Source organism: Ursus americanus, chromosome 10 (genome assembly GCF_024610735.1).
Source record: "Ursus americanus isolate L20-20 chromosome 10, mUrsAme1.1.p, whole genome shotgun sequence".
NCBI classification, from domain to species: domain Eukaryota; kingdom Metazoa; phylum Chordata; class Mammalia; order Carnivora; family Ursidae; genus Ursus; species Ursus americanus.
The window spans coordinates 11351809-11368587 of NC_142136.1; the positions used below are offsets into that span (position 1 = coordinate 11351809).

The 16779-nt window shown below is 39.6% G+C and overlaps 1 protein-coding gene across 5 annotated transcripts in view; it reads right to left on the reverse strand.

The window, feature by feature from the left end:
* The window catches only part of CLYBL (citramalyl-CoA lyase), a 249291-nt gene that overhangs the window by 132914 nt on the left and 99598 nt on the right, over window positions 1-16779 (reverse strand). The window contains exon 1 of one of the 5 annotated variants that reach the window (XM_045811000.2): window positions 11104-11132. The exons of the other annotated variants lie outside the window; for them this stretch is intronic. Coding sequence (XP_045666956.1) covers window positions 11104-11117 — 14 coding nt within the window. The 5' untranslated portion in view covers window positions 11118-11132. Of the gene's footprint in view, window positions 1-11103; window positions 11133-16779 lie in introns of those variants that run through there. 5 annotated transcript variants of the gene reach the window in all.

Sequence of the window (16779 nt, forward strand, 5' to 3'; positions counted from 1 at the left end):
TCTGAAGCCCTCAGTTTGTTTCTCAGAGTCCATAGACACTGATGAAAATTTATCAGCATCTAGCCGAAGGCCTTGTATGTAGCCACACTCATGTTTGTTGACCGACTTACTCACCAACTTCCTTATTGGTTAATTGACGGTCATTATCACTGGGTTTCTCCATGGCCAAGAAACCCTTACATTTGTTCCATTTCTCAGACGAATTCTAAGAACTGTCTGTGCTGTACTATGCAACAGCCACAACCTGTCCCTTGCAGGCTGAAAAACAGCTTACTCTACAAGACTACTAAATAGTAAATACACCAAAAATATGCTCTGGTCCAAATAAGTACAATGAAGACTGTCCCAGAAATAATTCCAATCAATTTTATATAATTGATCTGTTCTTTCAAGGAGCCCTTAATTTACTCAATCCCTGATTGAGTTGTTACATGAATCACGAAGGCTTAACTATGAAGATAAAGACAGATACTTCAATCAGGGAATACCCACCATGGTTTAATTAAAGAAATTTTGCATCTCGCTTACAGAATATTGCTCCTTAAGTATGGCATGGCATTTATTTAAAATGTCCCAGAGGCAATTAAGCCCTTGATTAACAATAAAATTTTCTTCCTTAACTTCATTCTCAATTACCATGCAGCTCATTTCTCCTTGCCTGGAACTTTAACACGTGGTACTCAATGGATTTAACTCACATGTAATTCCACACAATCCATCAAAAATGGTTAGAATTCAAGTCTACGGGAGCTAGCTGTTCCTAAAAGTTGGAGGTTGTACTTCTCGTGCAGTTTGTCTCATTTTTTGCCTGCAACTTGCAGCCTACCAACGTCCAGGGGTGTGTGATGACTCTCCTCTGAGTTATGTGACAATAAGGGGACAATAACCAGGACATAACTCCCAACGCTCAGAGTTCAGTTTTTCTTGAGCTCTAGTGTGTGCTTTGAGGACCTGACATCTCTGAATTGTTCTTCCACTTCCCTGGAAAGTAGGCAAGTGGTAAGGAAATCAGAGCAGTTAAGGGCATGGGCTCTGGAATGCAGCACACCTGGGTCTGGTGACACCTTCAGTATGTTACTTGGCCTCCCTATATTTCGGGTTCGTATTATGAGTTGGATATAACAACAGGATGCTGTGAGAAATCAGTGAAAGCAGATAACACCTGATAAAATGCCCTACACATAGAAAGTCAATCAATAATAGCTACTTCATTAAAGAGAAGGCACTTTCCCCTCCTCTTCTCTGACCTCTGTGAGTTAGGCACGGGGGTCTGGAACAGAGTGCTGCCTAGGATTCTTTACAGGTGTGCTGTTCTCACACATACACCCCCAGCCACGCACCCATCCACCCACCCACCCACACACACAGATGGTGAGAGGCACTGCCACATCTGGGAAACACAGTTACCGAGGGGACTGGGCCCCCACATCCATGCTAAGAGTCGGCAGTGCAGAAAATAAAAACGGCAAGTTATATCTCCTCTATGATGCCCTCCAGGTCTTCAGAACTTAATAGCTGGACCAGCTAGATACCAATTTTGGCTTATCTGTGAATTTTTAATCAACTCTAAAATAATGTTTCATGATATCTATGCACATTAATCTCATCTAAAGAGGGAGGAAAATCAAGAGTTTTGCCACTCATTTTATGTTAATGTTAGATAAATATTTCTTTCATTGATTCCACAAACAGATATTGGACACCTAAGCCAAGCCCTGGGGATATCAATGAGGAGAGAATCAGCTCTCTGAGAAGCTAAGTCTAGCTAAGGAGACAGACCCAAGACAGGGGTCTCTAAGGCAAACAGAGGCAGGAAGCCCAGGAATGAGGGGGCATTCAAAGAAGCTTCTCAGAGGCCGTGACAACCTTGGAAGGGAGCAAACTCCAGAGGCAAAAAGTGCATTGTGGGTGCAACAGAATGAGGAAGAGCACAGGTGAACTCACTGATTTCATCTCAATTATCACCAGAGATTTTTAAAAAAATATAATCTGTTTATATATTTTTAACGTTTTTTATTTATTTATTAGAGACAGCACACGGGCAAGGAGGGGGAAGGGGAAGGGTAGAGGGGATGGGAGAAGGACAAGCAGACCCTGTGCTGAGTGCAGGCCCCGATCTGGGGCTCGATCCCATGACCCTGAGATCATACCTGAGCCAAGTTGGATGCTCAACCAACTGAGCCACCCAGGTGCCTTTCAGTGGATTTCTTTCTTTGCAAATGCCATGCCCACCTCTAACCCAAATGTTGCCTTCATGCATGTGGGGGCGATTCCCAGATGTAAATACTAGCTATAGGAAACACCAAAACAGTGTCCTTTTTCTGATCCTATAATCTGTCACAGTGAGCAAAAGAGTGCCAACCCAATATCCTAAAATTTTCTGAACCAGAAAAGCTCCCTATTTTGCTCTCTGATACCATTTATTTATGCTTTAAAATTATCGTAGAAATATACAGAACTTGGGGTGCCTGGGTGGCTCAGTCAGTTGAATATCTACCTTCGGCTCAGGTCATGATCCCAGGGATCTGGGATGGAGGCCCACGTCAGGCTTCCTGGTCAGTGTGCTTCTCTCTCTCTCTCTCTCTGCAGCTCTCTCTACCTGTTCTCTCCTTGTCTCTTTGTCAAATAAATAAATAAAATCTTAAAAAAAAAAAAAAAAGAAATATACAGGTCTTAAGTAATAATTCTATTTTAAACAAGTATTTCCAACAGAATCGTGTTGAAAAAAGATACAACCAGATTACATTTTGTATTACCTGAAGTTTAGGAGCAGCATTACTCAGGCACCTCCAAGTGTACAAGGGACAGTGTATCTGTACATATTCAAAATGTTAAAATACAAGGTAGCAGTACTCATCCTAAGGTAAACAAACCTAAGTTCTCAATGGTAGACTTTGTTCTTTTTAACATCTATTGAGTTCTTTATTTATATTTCTCTCTTAATCCTTTCAACAACTGTATGAAACATAATATTATCACCACCTATTTTACATAGGGAAACACATATAAAATTCAGTAACTTTATTTAGTAACTTTAAATTTATTTTATTCAGTAACTTTAAATTTTCAAACGTGCAGCTGCTGACAATATTGTGCCACATTCACAACTGATACCAGTTTTCTCAGGGCACTGCACAAGCCAAAGCATATTAACTTAGATCCGTATTGATCAGAAGAGCTTCACTATTAAAAAAGAAAATAAAATATTCAAACGAGGAATGATAGCAAGGATGCCTCCCCACTCCTTTAAAATTGCCTCTGTGTAGGACAGTCTAGAACAGGGCTCAGTAAACATCTGAAAGGGCCAGATAGTAACTATTTCAGCTAGTGAGCTGAGAGACAAATGCTGCAATATTATATAGGGACTTGTACAACAAGAGAGAACACAAATTTCTACACGTTTTTTACTGATGAAACTCAAAATAAAATTGAGTACAACTTTTGGTAATACAGTTCTAACCAAGAGAAGAATGGCATTCTTTTTGGAAGGGTAGCATTTTGCTTAATTGGAGTTAAAGATAATATTCCCTTATCAAAGCATGTATCTGGAAAAACCATTCTTAGTTCAAGGGCTGTATAAAAAAAAAAGCGGTGAGCAGAATTTGGCCTGTGGATGCTTGGTTTAAAATATTTACATAAGGTGGGGCGCCTGGGTGGCTCAGTGGGTAAGCCTCTGCCTTCAGCTCAGGTCATGATCCCAGGGTCCTGGGATCGAGCCCCTCATCGGACTCCCTGCTCTGTTGGGAGCCTGCTTCTTCATCTCCCACTCCCCCTGCTTGTGTTCCCTCTCTCGCTGACTGTCTCTCTCTCTGTCAAATAAATAAATAAAATCTTTAAAAAAAAAAGAATATTTATATAAGGGTTTAGCCTTAGACAAACTTATACACCCTGGAGACCCAGAGTTCACAGACAGAGGACCCAAGTCACAGAGGATCACCACAATTGTGGCAACAGGGCAAAATGGTTAATTAAGACTTAGGTCCTCAGCTTTAAACCACAGGCCATGTACCAGCCCCGGTTATTATTCAGAGACATCAACAACTAGAAAGTTTCCAGGGCTCCCCACTACCCTCCCATGAAACTCTCATTTTTTTATATCACTTGTTAACTTGGGAGGTTTGAAGTTGCTGCCACACCATCTAGTTTGTGCTACACTAAAGAAAAGTCAATTTAGTGTGAACCACAAAAAAAGTACATTATATTTGCTTCTATTTGTGGCATTAAAAAAAATCTCAATTTCTCTCACTTTCCTTAGTCCCCCCATCCCGAAGCCAATAAATTTCTTTTTTGGTAAAGTTTTAACAGATCAGTTTTGTGCTCCAGCATTTCATCCTCCTTTTAAATCCAAAACCCAGAAACTCAGTCTTTTGTGGGCTCCCTGCTCTTTGTGTGATCACAGGGTAGAGGTGGGGGGGGGGAGAGGGGAGTGGGGTGAGGAGGAAGGTTATTGGCTCACAAAAGTCCAGACAGAATTTGACTACAAAAATGCAGAGCAGGGGAGCAGGGTGGAAGGAATGAATCAGAAATCCCACAAACAGAGGAGGGTTATTTTTCTTTTAAAAGATTAAGGATTGTAGGTTTTCATGCTTACTCAGATGGAACAAGAAAAGATTTTAACTTCTTTGCCTCATTCAGTTTGGCTCTGAACAAAACAAAAGTTGAGCACATTCAAAACATCCATTATAATTTTCTTCTTCCCTTTAAAATTGTAAGGCAACATCTGGTGAAAGATTTGGGGTTACATTCCGCTCAATAATAATCACAGGGAAGAAAAGTCGAAAGCTCACCAAAAACGGAAAGGGAGAGGGAACTTGTAAGGCCTTTCCCTCCCTTTCATGTGGACAGACATTCTAGGTAAAGCTTCCTCGGCATTGTGGATTAAATTCCAGTTCTAGCATCAAGCAGGACACACGGATTCTAGTCGTTCATAACAAATGGGGAAATGCACATAGCTATTTTATAGAAGTGTCCAAAGGAGCAGGAGCAGTTTCTTTTGAGGGAAGGAACCATATTTTCCAAATTAGTCCAACTCGCAGTTGATGGGCTGATACCCATTCATCTACATCTATAACGAACTAGTGCTCCTGATGACTAATAACGATTTCAGGAAGTAGTTAAACACCACTATGTTGTACACTGGTAATACAGAAGATAAAAAGCAAGGGGAATAGGCAAATGAGGAGAGGGAGGAAGTTAAGGCAGTAATTTGGACAATACAGTGGAAAGAGTTTCAATCACAACAGGGGTTCAGTTCAGCCTGAGCAGCCCTCCATCTCTATATGGACAAGTCTGATCATTTCTCTGCTAGAATCAGCTCCCCAGTAATTAAAATTTCTTAAAGATTTCTCTTCTCTGACCATTCCTATTGCATATTACACATTATTGGGATTACAAAATCTTAAAAAATTAACCCAAAGCTCTGATCACAATGATAAGGCAGAACAGAGGTAATATTCGAGCGGGGAAAATAGAGATAAAGAACTGATTTTAAGAGCCACGATCTTAGGGAGTTGTAATTTTAGGAAGCACCCTTTTTGCTGACCCTGGCACCATACCAGGTATACAACAGATGCTAATTAAATATATAAATGAGTAAATAAATGAGTGCAAAAACCAAGTATCTTAAATTAGCTTTATATGAATTTCCCTTCCTTAATTTTATGACAATGATAACAATTATCTTTAGAGAATTGGAAGAGCAAGTGGAATTACACTACCTACCTACTAACTAATGTGCATATGTTAATCATTCAAATAGAAAACAGTGATACATAGTCGGGAAATTTCTTTTTTTCCTTTTTTTAAAAAAGATTTTAAGTAATCTCTACACCCAACGTGGGGCTTGAACCCACAACCCTGAGATCATGAGTCCCACAACTCCACTGAGCGCCCACAGTCAAGAGATTTCTAAGGAAGCTGATGTATTTTTAAATATCTTTGGGTGAAGTATAAAGTTGTCCTGTTGATAGGCAGGGTGAAGGTAATGAAAACCTCTTTTATTACAGCACTATATTTTCATATTTAACTCTATTTTTAAGATCTGAGGATATTTGTAGCACTTAAAGTTTATGGGTATGTTCCCAGTGATCATGAAACAGCCACAGGTTTTATTTAAAACTCACTTAAAATAGCAAAATTACAAAACAGTGACTCATTATCATAATCCTCCTGTGGATTATAGCTTAAGATACACAGGAAACCTATTTCTCTCTGAAAAGAGAAAAAAGAAGGTAACACCTTTCAAATGCTGCCACATAACGCTGAAATCCTGAAAACAATGTGGTCTGGAAGATGTAGGAGTCTTTACATGTTACATACAGAAGAAAGAAAGAAAAGAAACAACTATATGCCCTCAACAAAAATGAAGCCCCAACAGACTATGCTGCTGAAATCCACAGCCTCTGGTACTATTTGTGCAAGTGTACCTATACTTCTCATGCTTCAAAATATGACATCCTGGTAGCCTCCAACAGAGGAGCAAGCAAGTGACAGTTCTCACTAAAAAACGGTAGTACTGGTTCCTGAAAAGCTAACGCGATGTGAAACCATGGTGCTGGGGAGTTTGTTACTCAGGGTACTTCTTAGCTAGAAAACAAAGAAGTTAGAAGTGCCAGCCTGGGCCTTTTTCCCCCCCCTCAGGAGATTTCTTGGTTCCCTTCTCCCCGTGCCCCTTCTGTCACCCGCCACTGTCCACATGACCCCACACTCTGTGCATTAGACGTGTGCATCAGCACTCTCCTGCTAGCACTCCTCCACCCCACCACCTCTATCTTCTCACTTCTGAAACCTCGTAGGGCTTTCTCCATCACCCATCACAGCCTAATCAACAGCAAATGTTTCTGGTCTTTTGGTGCAATCAGCAGTTAAGTTTTATTTCAATGCTTTGAGGCAGTCTCCTTTTTTAAAAAAAAAAAAAAAACAAGCCAGACAGTCATGCATTCTGCTGCTAGACTTTTTTAAGAAATTATAAATTAGGGGCCCCTGGGTGGCTCAGCCGGTTAAGCATCTGCCTTCGGCTCGGGTCTGATTTTCTTTCTTTAAATAAAAGTCAACTTTTAAGGCAGGCTTTGCTAACCCTATGTTGACTATACTAATCCATTTAACTCTTTCATCCTCATTTATTTTTCTTTATATGGTGCAAGCTACCAATATCCGGCCTATATTAACAAAGTACAACAAAGCCATGACCCTCCTCCCTGAACCCCTCCCAGAGAAGCCCACTCTGGGGTTTCTGGGTGCTCACCTCTTGGGCTGGTTGCATGCTGCATCTCTCCTAGTTATGGTTTCTGTGGTCTTCCCCACTCAGATTCCAGGCTGTGGTCTCTGCACCTTCGCTTCCCTACAGAACATCTCAGTAGCAGCTCTGCTGCTCCCTGGGCTCTGGGACCCATGTGTGGGCAGCCCCCCTACAAGCCACTGCTCAGAGGCCACCCAGTCCCACCCTATCTCCACATGGGTAGAGAACTGCCTTGCCCCTCCTCTTCAACCTAGTATGGCCTGTCCTGAGGAAAGACAGAGGGCAAGTGCTGCAAGTGACAATCCCTGATCCTCACTAACAAAGAGACCAGTGATGTAGCCAACTGCTCTCTGCCCAAACTTGGCTGCTGGGCTGCCCCCGTAGGGCCCATTTGCCCACAGGCCTGCCACACTGTCCATGCCCTTGCAGGTGCAGTGCACACCAGTTCTATAACATACGTTAGTTGAATTTCAAGAGGTGGACCCAGATACTGGATGGAATACATTAAAGAAGCAATGTGACACCTTCATTGCCCAACGAAGAGGACAGTTGCCTGAGCGCCTACTGGTGACACCCACAGCTATGGTGACAAGCCCCTGGAAAGATGGGGCCCAACAGCACTCCAGGCCCTGCCACCCTCCAGCCAGGAGCTGGTCTGGCAACAACACTAACAATAGTAACAAAGCACTGATTGGGGTGGGGGGCATTTAGGGGTCAGGAAAGTCAAATATGCAAAACACTCAAGTACAAGCTGGAAGTGGTCCATTTCTCCTTTTTCATAAACTTTTGTAAACAGAAGAAAATCACACTTTGCTAATTGACAGAGAAAGAAAAGAATTGTTCAATGACTCTGTAGTGTCTCGCCAATGGGCTGATGACCATTTGCACTTTTCTTTGGTTCCCTCTGGAGGGGTGGGAAGGGGAGGCAATGTATCTTCTGGTTTCTCTTTCCCATCCTTCCATTTATGCACATTTCCAAAGCTCATCAAACTCTGAGGATACTGAGCCCCAAACAGACCCATGTATCCAAAGGCACACATCTTACTGACCAGATGAAACTGTGTCTCAGAGACACATTTACAGCAAGCACCATCAACCACCACTTCCTGTGTCTTTTCCTCAAAGCATAATTGGTATTCAAGCAGATGGCTGAAAAGGGAGTCCAATCTAAAAGGCCACTAAAGATAGGTTTAGCAACTGATCTATAAGTGGAGGGCCTTTTGGCTAAGATCACATATACATTATCTTCATATAAATGGCTGGGTACATTTGCTGGTCACCAACAATGTATAAGGAATACTGCAGCACACAAAAACACACTCTCCCATTTAGGGTTCACGTTTTAAAAAGACAAGAAAAATCAGTACAGATCATTCTTTTCAGTGCTACTTATTTTCCAACTTATTATGAGCAAGAACATGTAATACAGTCCTTCAACCTGATCTACAAGAAGACAATGAGATGGTCCTTGCCATTATGCTTTTTCTAGTTCTAATAGCAAGGCCCTGTAGTATTTTTCCAGATCAAAATTATGCAGAAAGTTTTCAGCATTCCAAAGCAGAAGCAACAACTGTCTTAAATACCTCAAAAAATCTGCTATGTTTAAGTATTGAGAAGGACCAACTTATACTGAGTGGATTTTGAGGAATTCTCATCATAAAACACGTGAAAAGCAGTATAATGAGATCTGTAATATTAATCCTAAAATCCTTTGTAAATAAAGGCAAAAGGTATCATTTCCTATGATATCTATTCTAAGGTAAAAAAGACAATTTTCTTCAGCTAGCATTTATAATACGTTAGCTATCAGAGAGAGAACTAGGTCTATGTTTAAGCCCAGATCTCTTACTTACCTGTTTCAAAGGAAACAGCTCATTTGCTAGGTGGCCTACTTTGGTTACTTACTGGATCCTAGATCTGAGCATAAGGAGGTCTGGGGGAGGCTGAAATGTACTTATGTTCATTCCTTTTTTCCACTTTTTTTCAGAAGATGGGGTGTCCAGAGAATCACAGTCCTCCGACTTTATGAGAAGACCCTGTCTGCCCTCTGAGACCTTTATCCAAAAAAGAACCTACAACCCTGGAAGAAATGTGGTGGAAGTTCTGATTTTGTAGAGAAAGCAAAGGCTGTGACCTCCTTCTTCTCAGCAATCATCATGCTGATTTTGTGTAAAAAAGCAACACTTGGAGTATTTCCACCATAGGGTATACTAAAAATGTCTGCAATTATGTTTCATATAAGCAAATGAAATGGGTATTCCCCGAACCTAAAAACTCTTTGAGGATTTTTCCACAGCATGAGTTTCCTAATAGACACCTTCACACCCTTTTTGGTGGCACAGAGAAAAGTATGACCAGGTAACTTTCCTGGCCCTCAGCATGCTTGATGGGAATCAGAATGTAAACACTGGATGCTTTGTAGATACCTATTTCTTGGGAATAAGGGAGTGGGGGGAGGGCCAATCACAGAGGCATTGCTGTGGCCAAAGCCCCGCGGTGGCTCCTTCACCACAGTCAGAGAACTTAATTCTCATACCAAGCCCTCAGTTGGTGGCTCTTCCCTTTCAGGTAAGGAAAAGTAAGTAACAGCCTTTATCCTTTCCATGACACTACTCTGCCTCTAAGGCTCTCTCCAGTTTCAAATATGAAAAAATCTATCGGGGCACCGGGCTGGCTCAGTTGGGACAGCATGCGACTCTTGATCTCAGGGTTGTGAGTTTGAGCCCCACACTGGGCGTAGAGATTAAAGAAATAAACTTTAAAATATTTTTTTAAAAAGAAAGGAAAAGAAAAAAAAATCTATCAATCATGCAACTTCAGTTAGCAGTCCAAGAACTTTATCAGGCCTGAGTAATCTATTCACAGACATGCTTCACAGAGAACATGTTCACTCCCATAGTTAAAGCTGATTATCAAAAACTAACACACTTAGAGGTTTCCACAATTTATAATAATCATTGTAAATATAAGTTAAAAACCAATTATATTGACAATAACAATGCTGTTATAATTCTATGAGCCTGGCATAAAGTAGGAGTTTAATAATTAGTATTTAATGAATAAGTTCAGCTTTGGGTCTTTAATCTAGAAACACTACCAAAAGAGAATCTATGAGAAAATGAGTATCTTATTCATTTCAAACTAGTAATTTAAAAAGCCCTTATGATTAGCTATTAAATCTTTAGCAGGACAGTAATTATCATAAAATGTACTTTAAAATTAATTCTAAAATCTTGCCTTAACTTGTTGCCTTAACATAAACATATCTGATGTATAAGTTCATGAAAATAAACCCAACTACCTCACTTTCCATTGAAAAACAAATGTTCAACTGGAAGAGAAGGGATTCTATCTATCCATACCTAAAACTATCTTCTGAAGTCAGGACTATTAACCTGCTGCCTTCATGCGCATGTGCAGTGGCTGAATTAATGGAACAGAAAGCAGCAGCCCTAAGAGCCGATCCAGTGCATCCAGTGAGTAAACCACAAACAAAAAGGGATTTACACACCATCACAATGGCCCCTGGGAGCCGTTCCGGTCCATCAGAACCCAAATTCAACTTTTCAATGACACCTAAATATACAGACACCTAACAGACCTTGCATTTGCAATAAAGTAAACATGATACACCCTTTCAAAATCAGCTTATAAAATACAATAGGTATGTGACTGAGTTTTTTTAAACTAAGTGCTTGAAATATACCCTAACTTGCTTCTAGCTCAAAACAACCAAAAGAGTTAACATTCGACCCTAGGTTTCTACAGCGTAGTGCTAAAATGACCCTTCATATCTCTGATGGCCTCTTAACAAACAAAGTTGGTAAATAAAAGAAAACAAATGACAATAGAATCCAATTTCCTACCTGATCCTGACCATCCCGGGGCCAATCTGCAACTCCCCCACAGCAGCCTCAGTGAAAGCACACAGTGGTAGCACTCACTTGTCCCTTTCTTGCTTTTGTTTCCTTTGAGAGCCATCCCTGAAACTTACCCAAGCTGTGCGTTTCTGAGTTAAGAGGCAGATCCCGTACCTTTAAAAAAGTTAACCATGATAAATCAGCATCTTCCTTACTGTTGAGTCTTTTTCCTTCTTTTACACCAAGATTTCTTTCCACCAACTTGAGAGCAGAAACTTCCCTACGCTAAGGTCTCAGATAATGGTCATGTTTAAAGACCAGCCCTGCTTGTCAAAGATTAGAGAGCTGTCTGGAGCATACACTCCTCTTCACCATAGCCAAGTAGGCCCGATAAATGCTAATACTCAGCATGACGCATCAAGAACTTTAAGCCTCCGCAATGGCTAAGCAGAAAGTATCACAAATTTACTGAAATTATCTGTGGCACAAAAGAAAAGAGAAAGAATTAATCAAAGTCTCTCTCTTAATGCAATGCTTGATTGAACTACCCCAATCCCTTTTTAAATAGGATACTGGTGGCAAGTGACCCCGATGGCGTGCCCTAGTGAAATACACAAGGAACACTTGTTCCATTTTTTTCTTTTATGACCTCATTAAGGAGGATTTTGAAGATTGTTCCTGAATATGAGAACAAAGTGTCTTAAGACATCTCTAGCTTTTTATGTCTTTAGCCTTTTACTGCTGGGATGGCCTTTGGGTCTGTGTTTATAACTAGGTACACTCATGCTTACACTTACCTCCCCCCCAAAATAACAATCAAGCCAGGTAATCTGGGGGAAAATAGTCAAAGCTGCACACCTCTAAATGCAGAGATGTGGTACTCTCTCACACTGTAAAGTTTTGCCAAGACCAACTTGGGATCCACTCTCTTTTTTTCTTCCTCTCTGAGTTGTAGCTGCCATTAATTAGCTCTGGCGGCTGTTTCAAGGCTCTTATCGAGGGAGGGTGCAGACTGCCAAATCTGCTAGTGTGAAAATACTCCACCGCCAGGAACATTTTTCCTGTTTGTTGATTCCACGCTTCGATTTAATATGGAAGATTATATTTTACAATCAGAAACAAACAAACAGATTTATAACTGAAGACATGAAAGGCAAACAGGGAAAAAGCAAGCCAAGGGCTGAGCCTAAATGTAGTATTTTTATTGACTTCTTAGAAACCAAATAACCTGGCATATTAGTGTGTGCATTCTGCAACAGACATTCAGCCCCATTGTACTACTTAGAAGAGAATAAAAAGAAACCCTACTGTTTGAAACCCAGCGGAACATCCCCACAACAGGGCACAACTGTTCCCTCATGCATGAATGGGAAGGAGATGAAAGAAAAGATGGACTTCTGAGGTACAGCAAAAAACAAAGACAACAAAAGTGCTGATCATGAGGGAATGACACAACTCATTGCAGCAAAAAGGATGAGAGAAAGGAGCTTAGACAATGGTGAGGACAGCTAAGTGACACGTAGGAGAATTGAAAAATCTACAGAAGTGTCTTTTCTCTCCACCCTTGATGAAAAACAATTAAATGTTGGTACATCTGTCATAAAAAAAGATCATTGAAACCTGTTACCATCATTATGTGCGGTAAACTTAACTACCCAAACTGTAACTCTCCAATTCAATGTTGCCACCTCTGTTTCTTACCCTTGCTAAAAGAAGAAGTTTTAATTTCTGTGACACTTAATATCTGAATATGCAGTAACAAATCAGAAAGCCAGAGGGGTGCTTAAATGTGTATACACATGTATACAAAGGTTTAAAACGCTCTATGTAAAAAGACAGGCTTCAGGAAATTTGTATATAAACTCAGCTTTTGTTTAACAAAATATTTTCCTCTTGACTCAGATTATAAGTGTAGAGATATTTGCTCTAAATTTTGGATTAGCTTTCCAGTAGCAGCTCCAAACATTCTGGCTTTACGTTTCTTTGCTCTCAAATCCCACTGCCAAGAAGATATTGTTACACTTAATATGAATGAAGGAAGTTCATGATTTAATGGTACTTTTAGGTGAATGCAGTCATTTATACATGATGGGAATAATTACCTTTTGATGTTTTTGTTTTTCTTAAACAGAGGTACACCTGTCCACACTTCACTAATGTTGAGCCCTGCTAATGAAGTGTTCAGTGAGAAAATCCCATCAACCAAATATATTAAAAAACCACCATATGAAATCCCCACTAGATGTTTATTGCTCCGGAAGTCCACCAGCCTGGGAAAGTCACACTGTTTTAAAGTGAGCTCCTGAATGTTATTCCTTGCTGGATAACGTACAGCCCCTCACAAAATCCAAAAAAGCAGTTACTGACTCTGTCAGAATGCCTGATTAATGGATAAACGCTGTAATTGATTAGCAGAGGAGTGTGAATTAAAATGGCATGGCATCAATAACCAGCTTCTAACAAAGGTGGCTGACATAAGAAGGAAAACAAGAGCCCACAGCTATATCTCACCAAAGGCACGCTTTTCTTAAAAGTGGAGAGAAGGGGAACTAAACAAGCCCAGTGTCCTATTCTCTGCAATTCTTCGGTCTCTCCTCTAGGTAAGCATGCTGTATGGAGCCACCGGCAAATGCTATGAGCACCCACTCCTCAGTCCACTTTCTCTCCACCTTCAGATATCAAGTAGTGGAAGGCACTTAAATGTTCCCATTGTTCCCGAACTTACAGAAAAAGCACATAAGAAGTCCTGTTCTTTCTTCATTTTGTTACTAGGAACTCTCTTTACTTACATCCTCATAGAAAAGTAAATTCTAAAAAAAAGGAAAGAAAAAGAAAAAAAAAATAAGTTCTGCTTGTTCTGGTGCCCCTGGAGAGATAGCTACTCACTGGAACATTGCTCCCATCTGCTTCTGGAGGTGAAAAACTCATTCATTCATTCATTCATTCATTCATTCATTCATTCAGCATCTGGTATGGACTAGTTACTCTTCTGGGCTGAGGAGTACAAAGATGAATAGCTTTATGGCAGGCTGAGTTGATGCAGACCCCACTCCTGCTTAAATTACACAGAAATATTGGATAATATTAAGCAAAAACAAAATTTTTTTTAAGGTTAAATGTATAGCAGAGATTGAAAGAAAAAGGAAAGGGAAATCTTCTGGAATTCCTGGAGCTGATGCTGTAGCCACAGAGGGATCAGTCCTGAAACAAGGACTAGGGGCTGGAATATCAACATCTACCTGGGACAAAAGACACGAATTTTGGCTTGTGCAAGGTGAGGGACTGCTTTAAAAGCTATCTAATCCATGAAAAGGGAACTAGAAGAACTCTGCCCACAAAAGAAATAGCAAAGTAGCCTGAGGTCTGGCTTGGGCACTGTGAAAATAAACAAAGCCTTTCGTATGAGTCATCAAAACCATGAACCTATGCAAAAAGCAAGTGTGGGCATTAAGTTTATACCACCTGGATGGGTTGGAAGTTACAAATAGAGAAATGAAAATTCATTTGATTTCAAGACCCTGAAACAACTGAGTCTTGGTTTGTAGACGAAAAATGCAAAGCACTGCTGCAAGAATGTATCCACAATCCAGGGCACTTGGACTCCTGGAGACAAAAACAACCCCTGCTGAAGATGAGCTTAAAATAGAGAATCCCAATCATGTGAAGAAGTAAGCCACCAGGTAGGACAGTGAACAAGTACAACACAAGGGTGAATAGGTACCTGGGAACTAGAAATAAGTGGAAACCTAAGAAGGAATCTGAAATATATGTTTTAAAGTTATTAAAGTGATCCAAGAAGGAACACGAACCATTAAAAAAAAGGGACAATGTTGAAAATAAAAATTAATTTGAAAGAGAATCAAATGGCATTTTAAAAGAAAAAATACAGTCATGAAATTAATAAGTAAAGCAGTAGATTAGATATGGCTGATAAGAGAACTAGTAAACTATAGGGTGTATGAAAGAAAACCATATAGAACATGGTGGAGACAGGTAGGTGACAGAAGTCATGAAGACAGATAAGAATTGAACAGTATTAAAAACAGGAGTGGCTTAAAAGTGCAAAAAAAAAGTCATGAAGATAGGAAACAAAAAGTGAAAAATGACATAATAAATGCTAAGAATAGAAAGAATGAGGATTCATGACAGACATTTTCAGAACTGAAAGAAATATTTAAGTTCTCAGATTGAAGAAGCAGTCATGAGCTAGATAAATAAGCACAAATCAACACCTAAACATATGGCAGTGAACCTATAGAACACCTAATTAAGAAAATATAACAACAACAAAAACCAAACCAAACCAAAAAGCCAGAAAAGACTAAATACTCATGAAGAAAAACAATTTTGCTGCATAATATACTGTACCCAAGTAGCAAAATAAACCTCAACCCCAAAATAACGGAAAAATATTTTCCAAGTATTGAAGGAAAATAACCTCTTGTCTTGAATTCAACTAAGTTATCATTCAAGACAGGGGCAAAATAAACACATTTTTCAGACAAAGAAAGGGCGAAAGAAGTTACTACTCTCATACTTTTACTGAGCGAAGTGACCAAAGATATATTTCATAATACAAGAGGCTGAATCCAGAAGAAGGGAGTGGGATCCAAGAAACAATGATGAGTCAAGAGGTTACAAACAGGTAACTAAATCTATAAGAGCCTTTTCTATAAGAAGAAGAACAGCAGCAGCGATAATAATGTCATCTCATTTAGAACAAAGGACTAAAAAAACAAAACAGAACAAGTAAATAAGTAGTAGGCTCTGATAGCAAACTAGACAGAGGACATGAAAGACTAGGGGTGTATATCAGGGCTAAAATATTTTAGAACACTTTGTTCAGAAGGAAAATAGAGATTTATCAGTTAACTTTAGATTTTGTTAAATTAAATACACATATTAAAATTATAAAAGTAGGGATGCCTGGGTGGCTCAGTCAGTTAAGCATCTGCCTTCGGCGCAGGTCATGATCCCGGGATCCTGGGATCGAGTCCCGTGTCCGGCTCCTTGCTCAGCAGGGAGACTGCTTCTCCCTCTGCCTGCTGCTCCCCATGCTTGTACAAAAAAAGTTTAAAAATAAATAAATAAAAATAAAATTATAAAAGTAATCACCAAAAGAAAAAACTAAAATACATAATTTGCAAATCAAAATTCTGCTTTCTGCAAAAGCAGAAAGAATACAAAATACAATACAAAATTGTAGGAATAAATAAAGCTAAGTAAATCCAATTAAAAGCAGGAAATGAAGGAAAATATAGCAAATAGAATGGTACATTTAAAAAGTGAAAAAGAGGCGCCTGGCTGGCTCAGTCGGTGGAGCATGAGACTCTTGATCTCAGGGTTGTGAGTTTGAGCCTCACGGTGGGTGTAAGATTACTTAAAAATAAAATCTTAAAAAAAAAAAGTGGAAAAAAAAGGTAGTAAAAATAAATTTAATTCCATAAGTAAGCACAACAAATGTAAACACATTAAATTTCCCTGTTAAAAGACAGAAAATAAATGCAAAGAAAAAAACGAATCAGTTAAATACTGTTTAAAAGAGATACATCTAAAACATAAGACTGAAAGTTAAAAAAATATATATATGGTGATAAAGGTAGTCAGGGGACACTGCCTGTTTTGGTCATGATGTGCTTGGCATAGACTAGGTTCTTGATAGACATTGCTGAATGAATGACT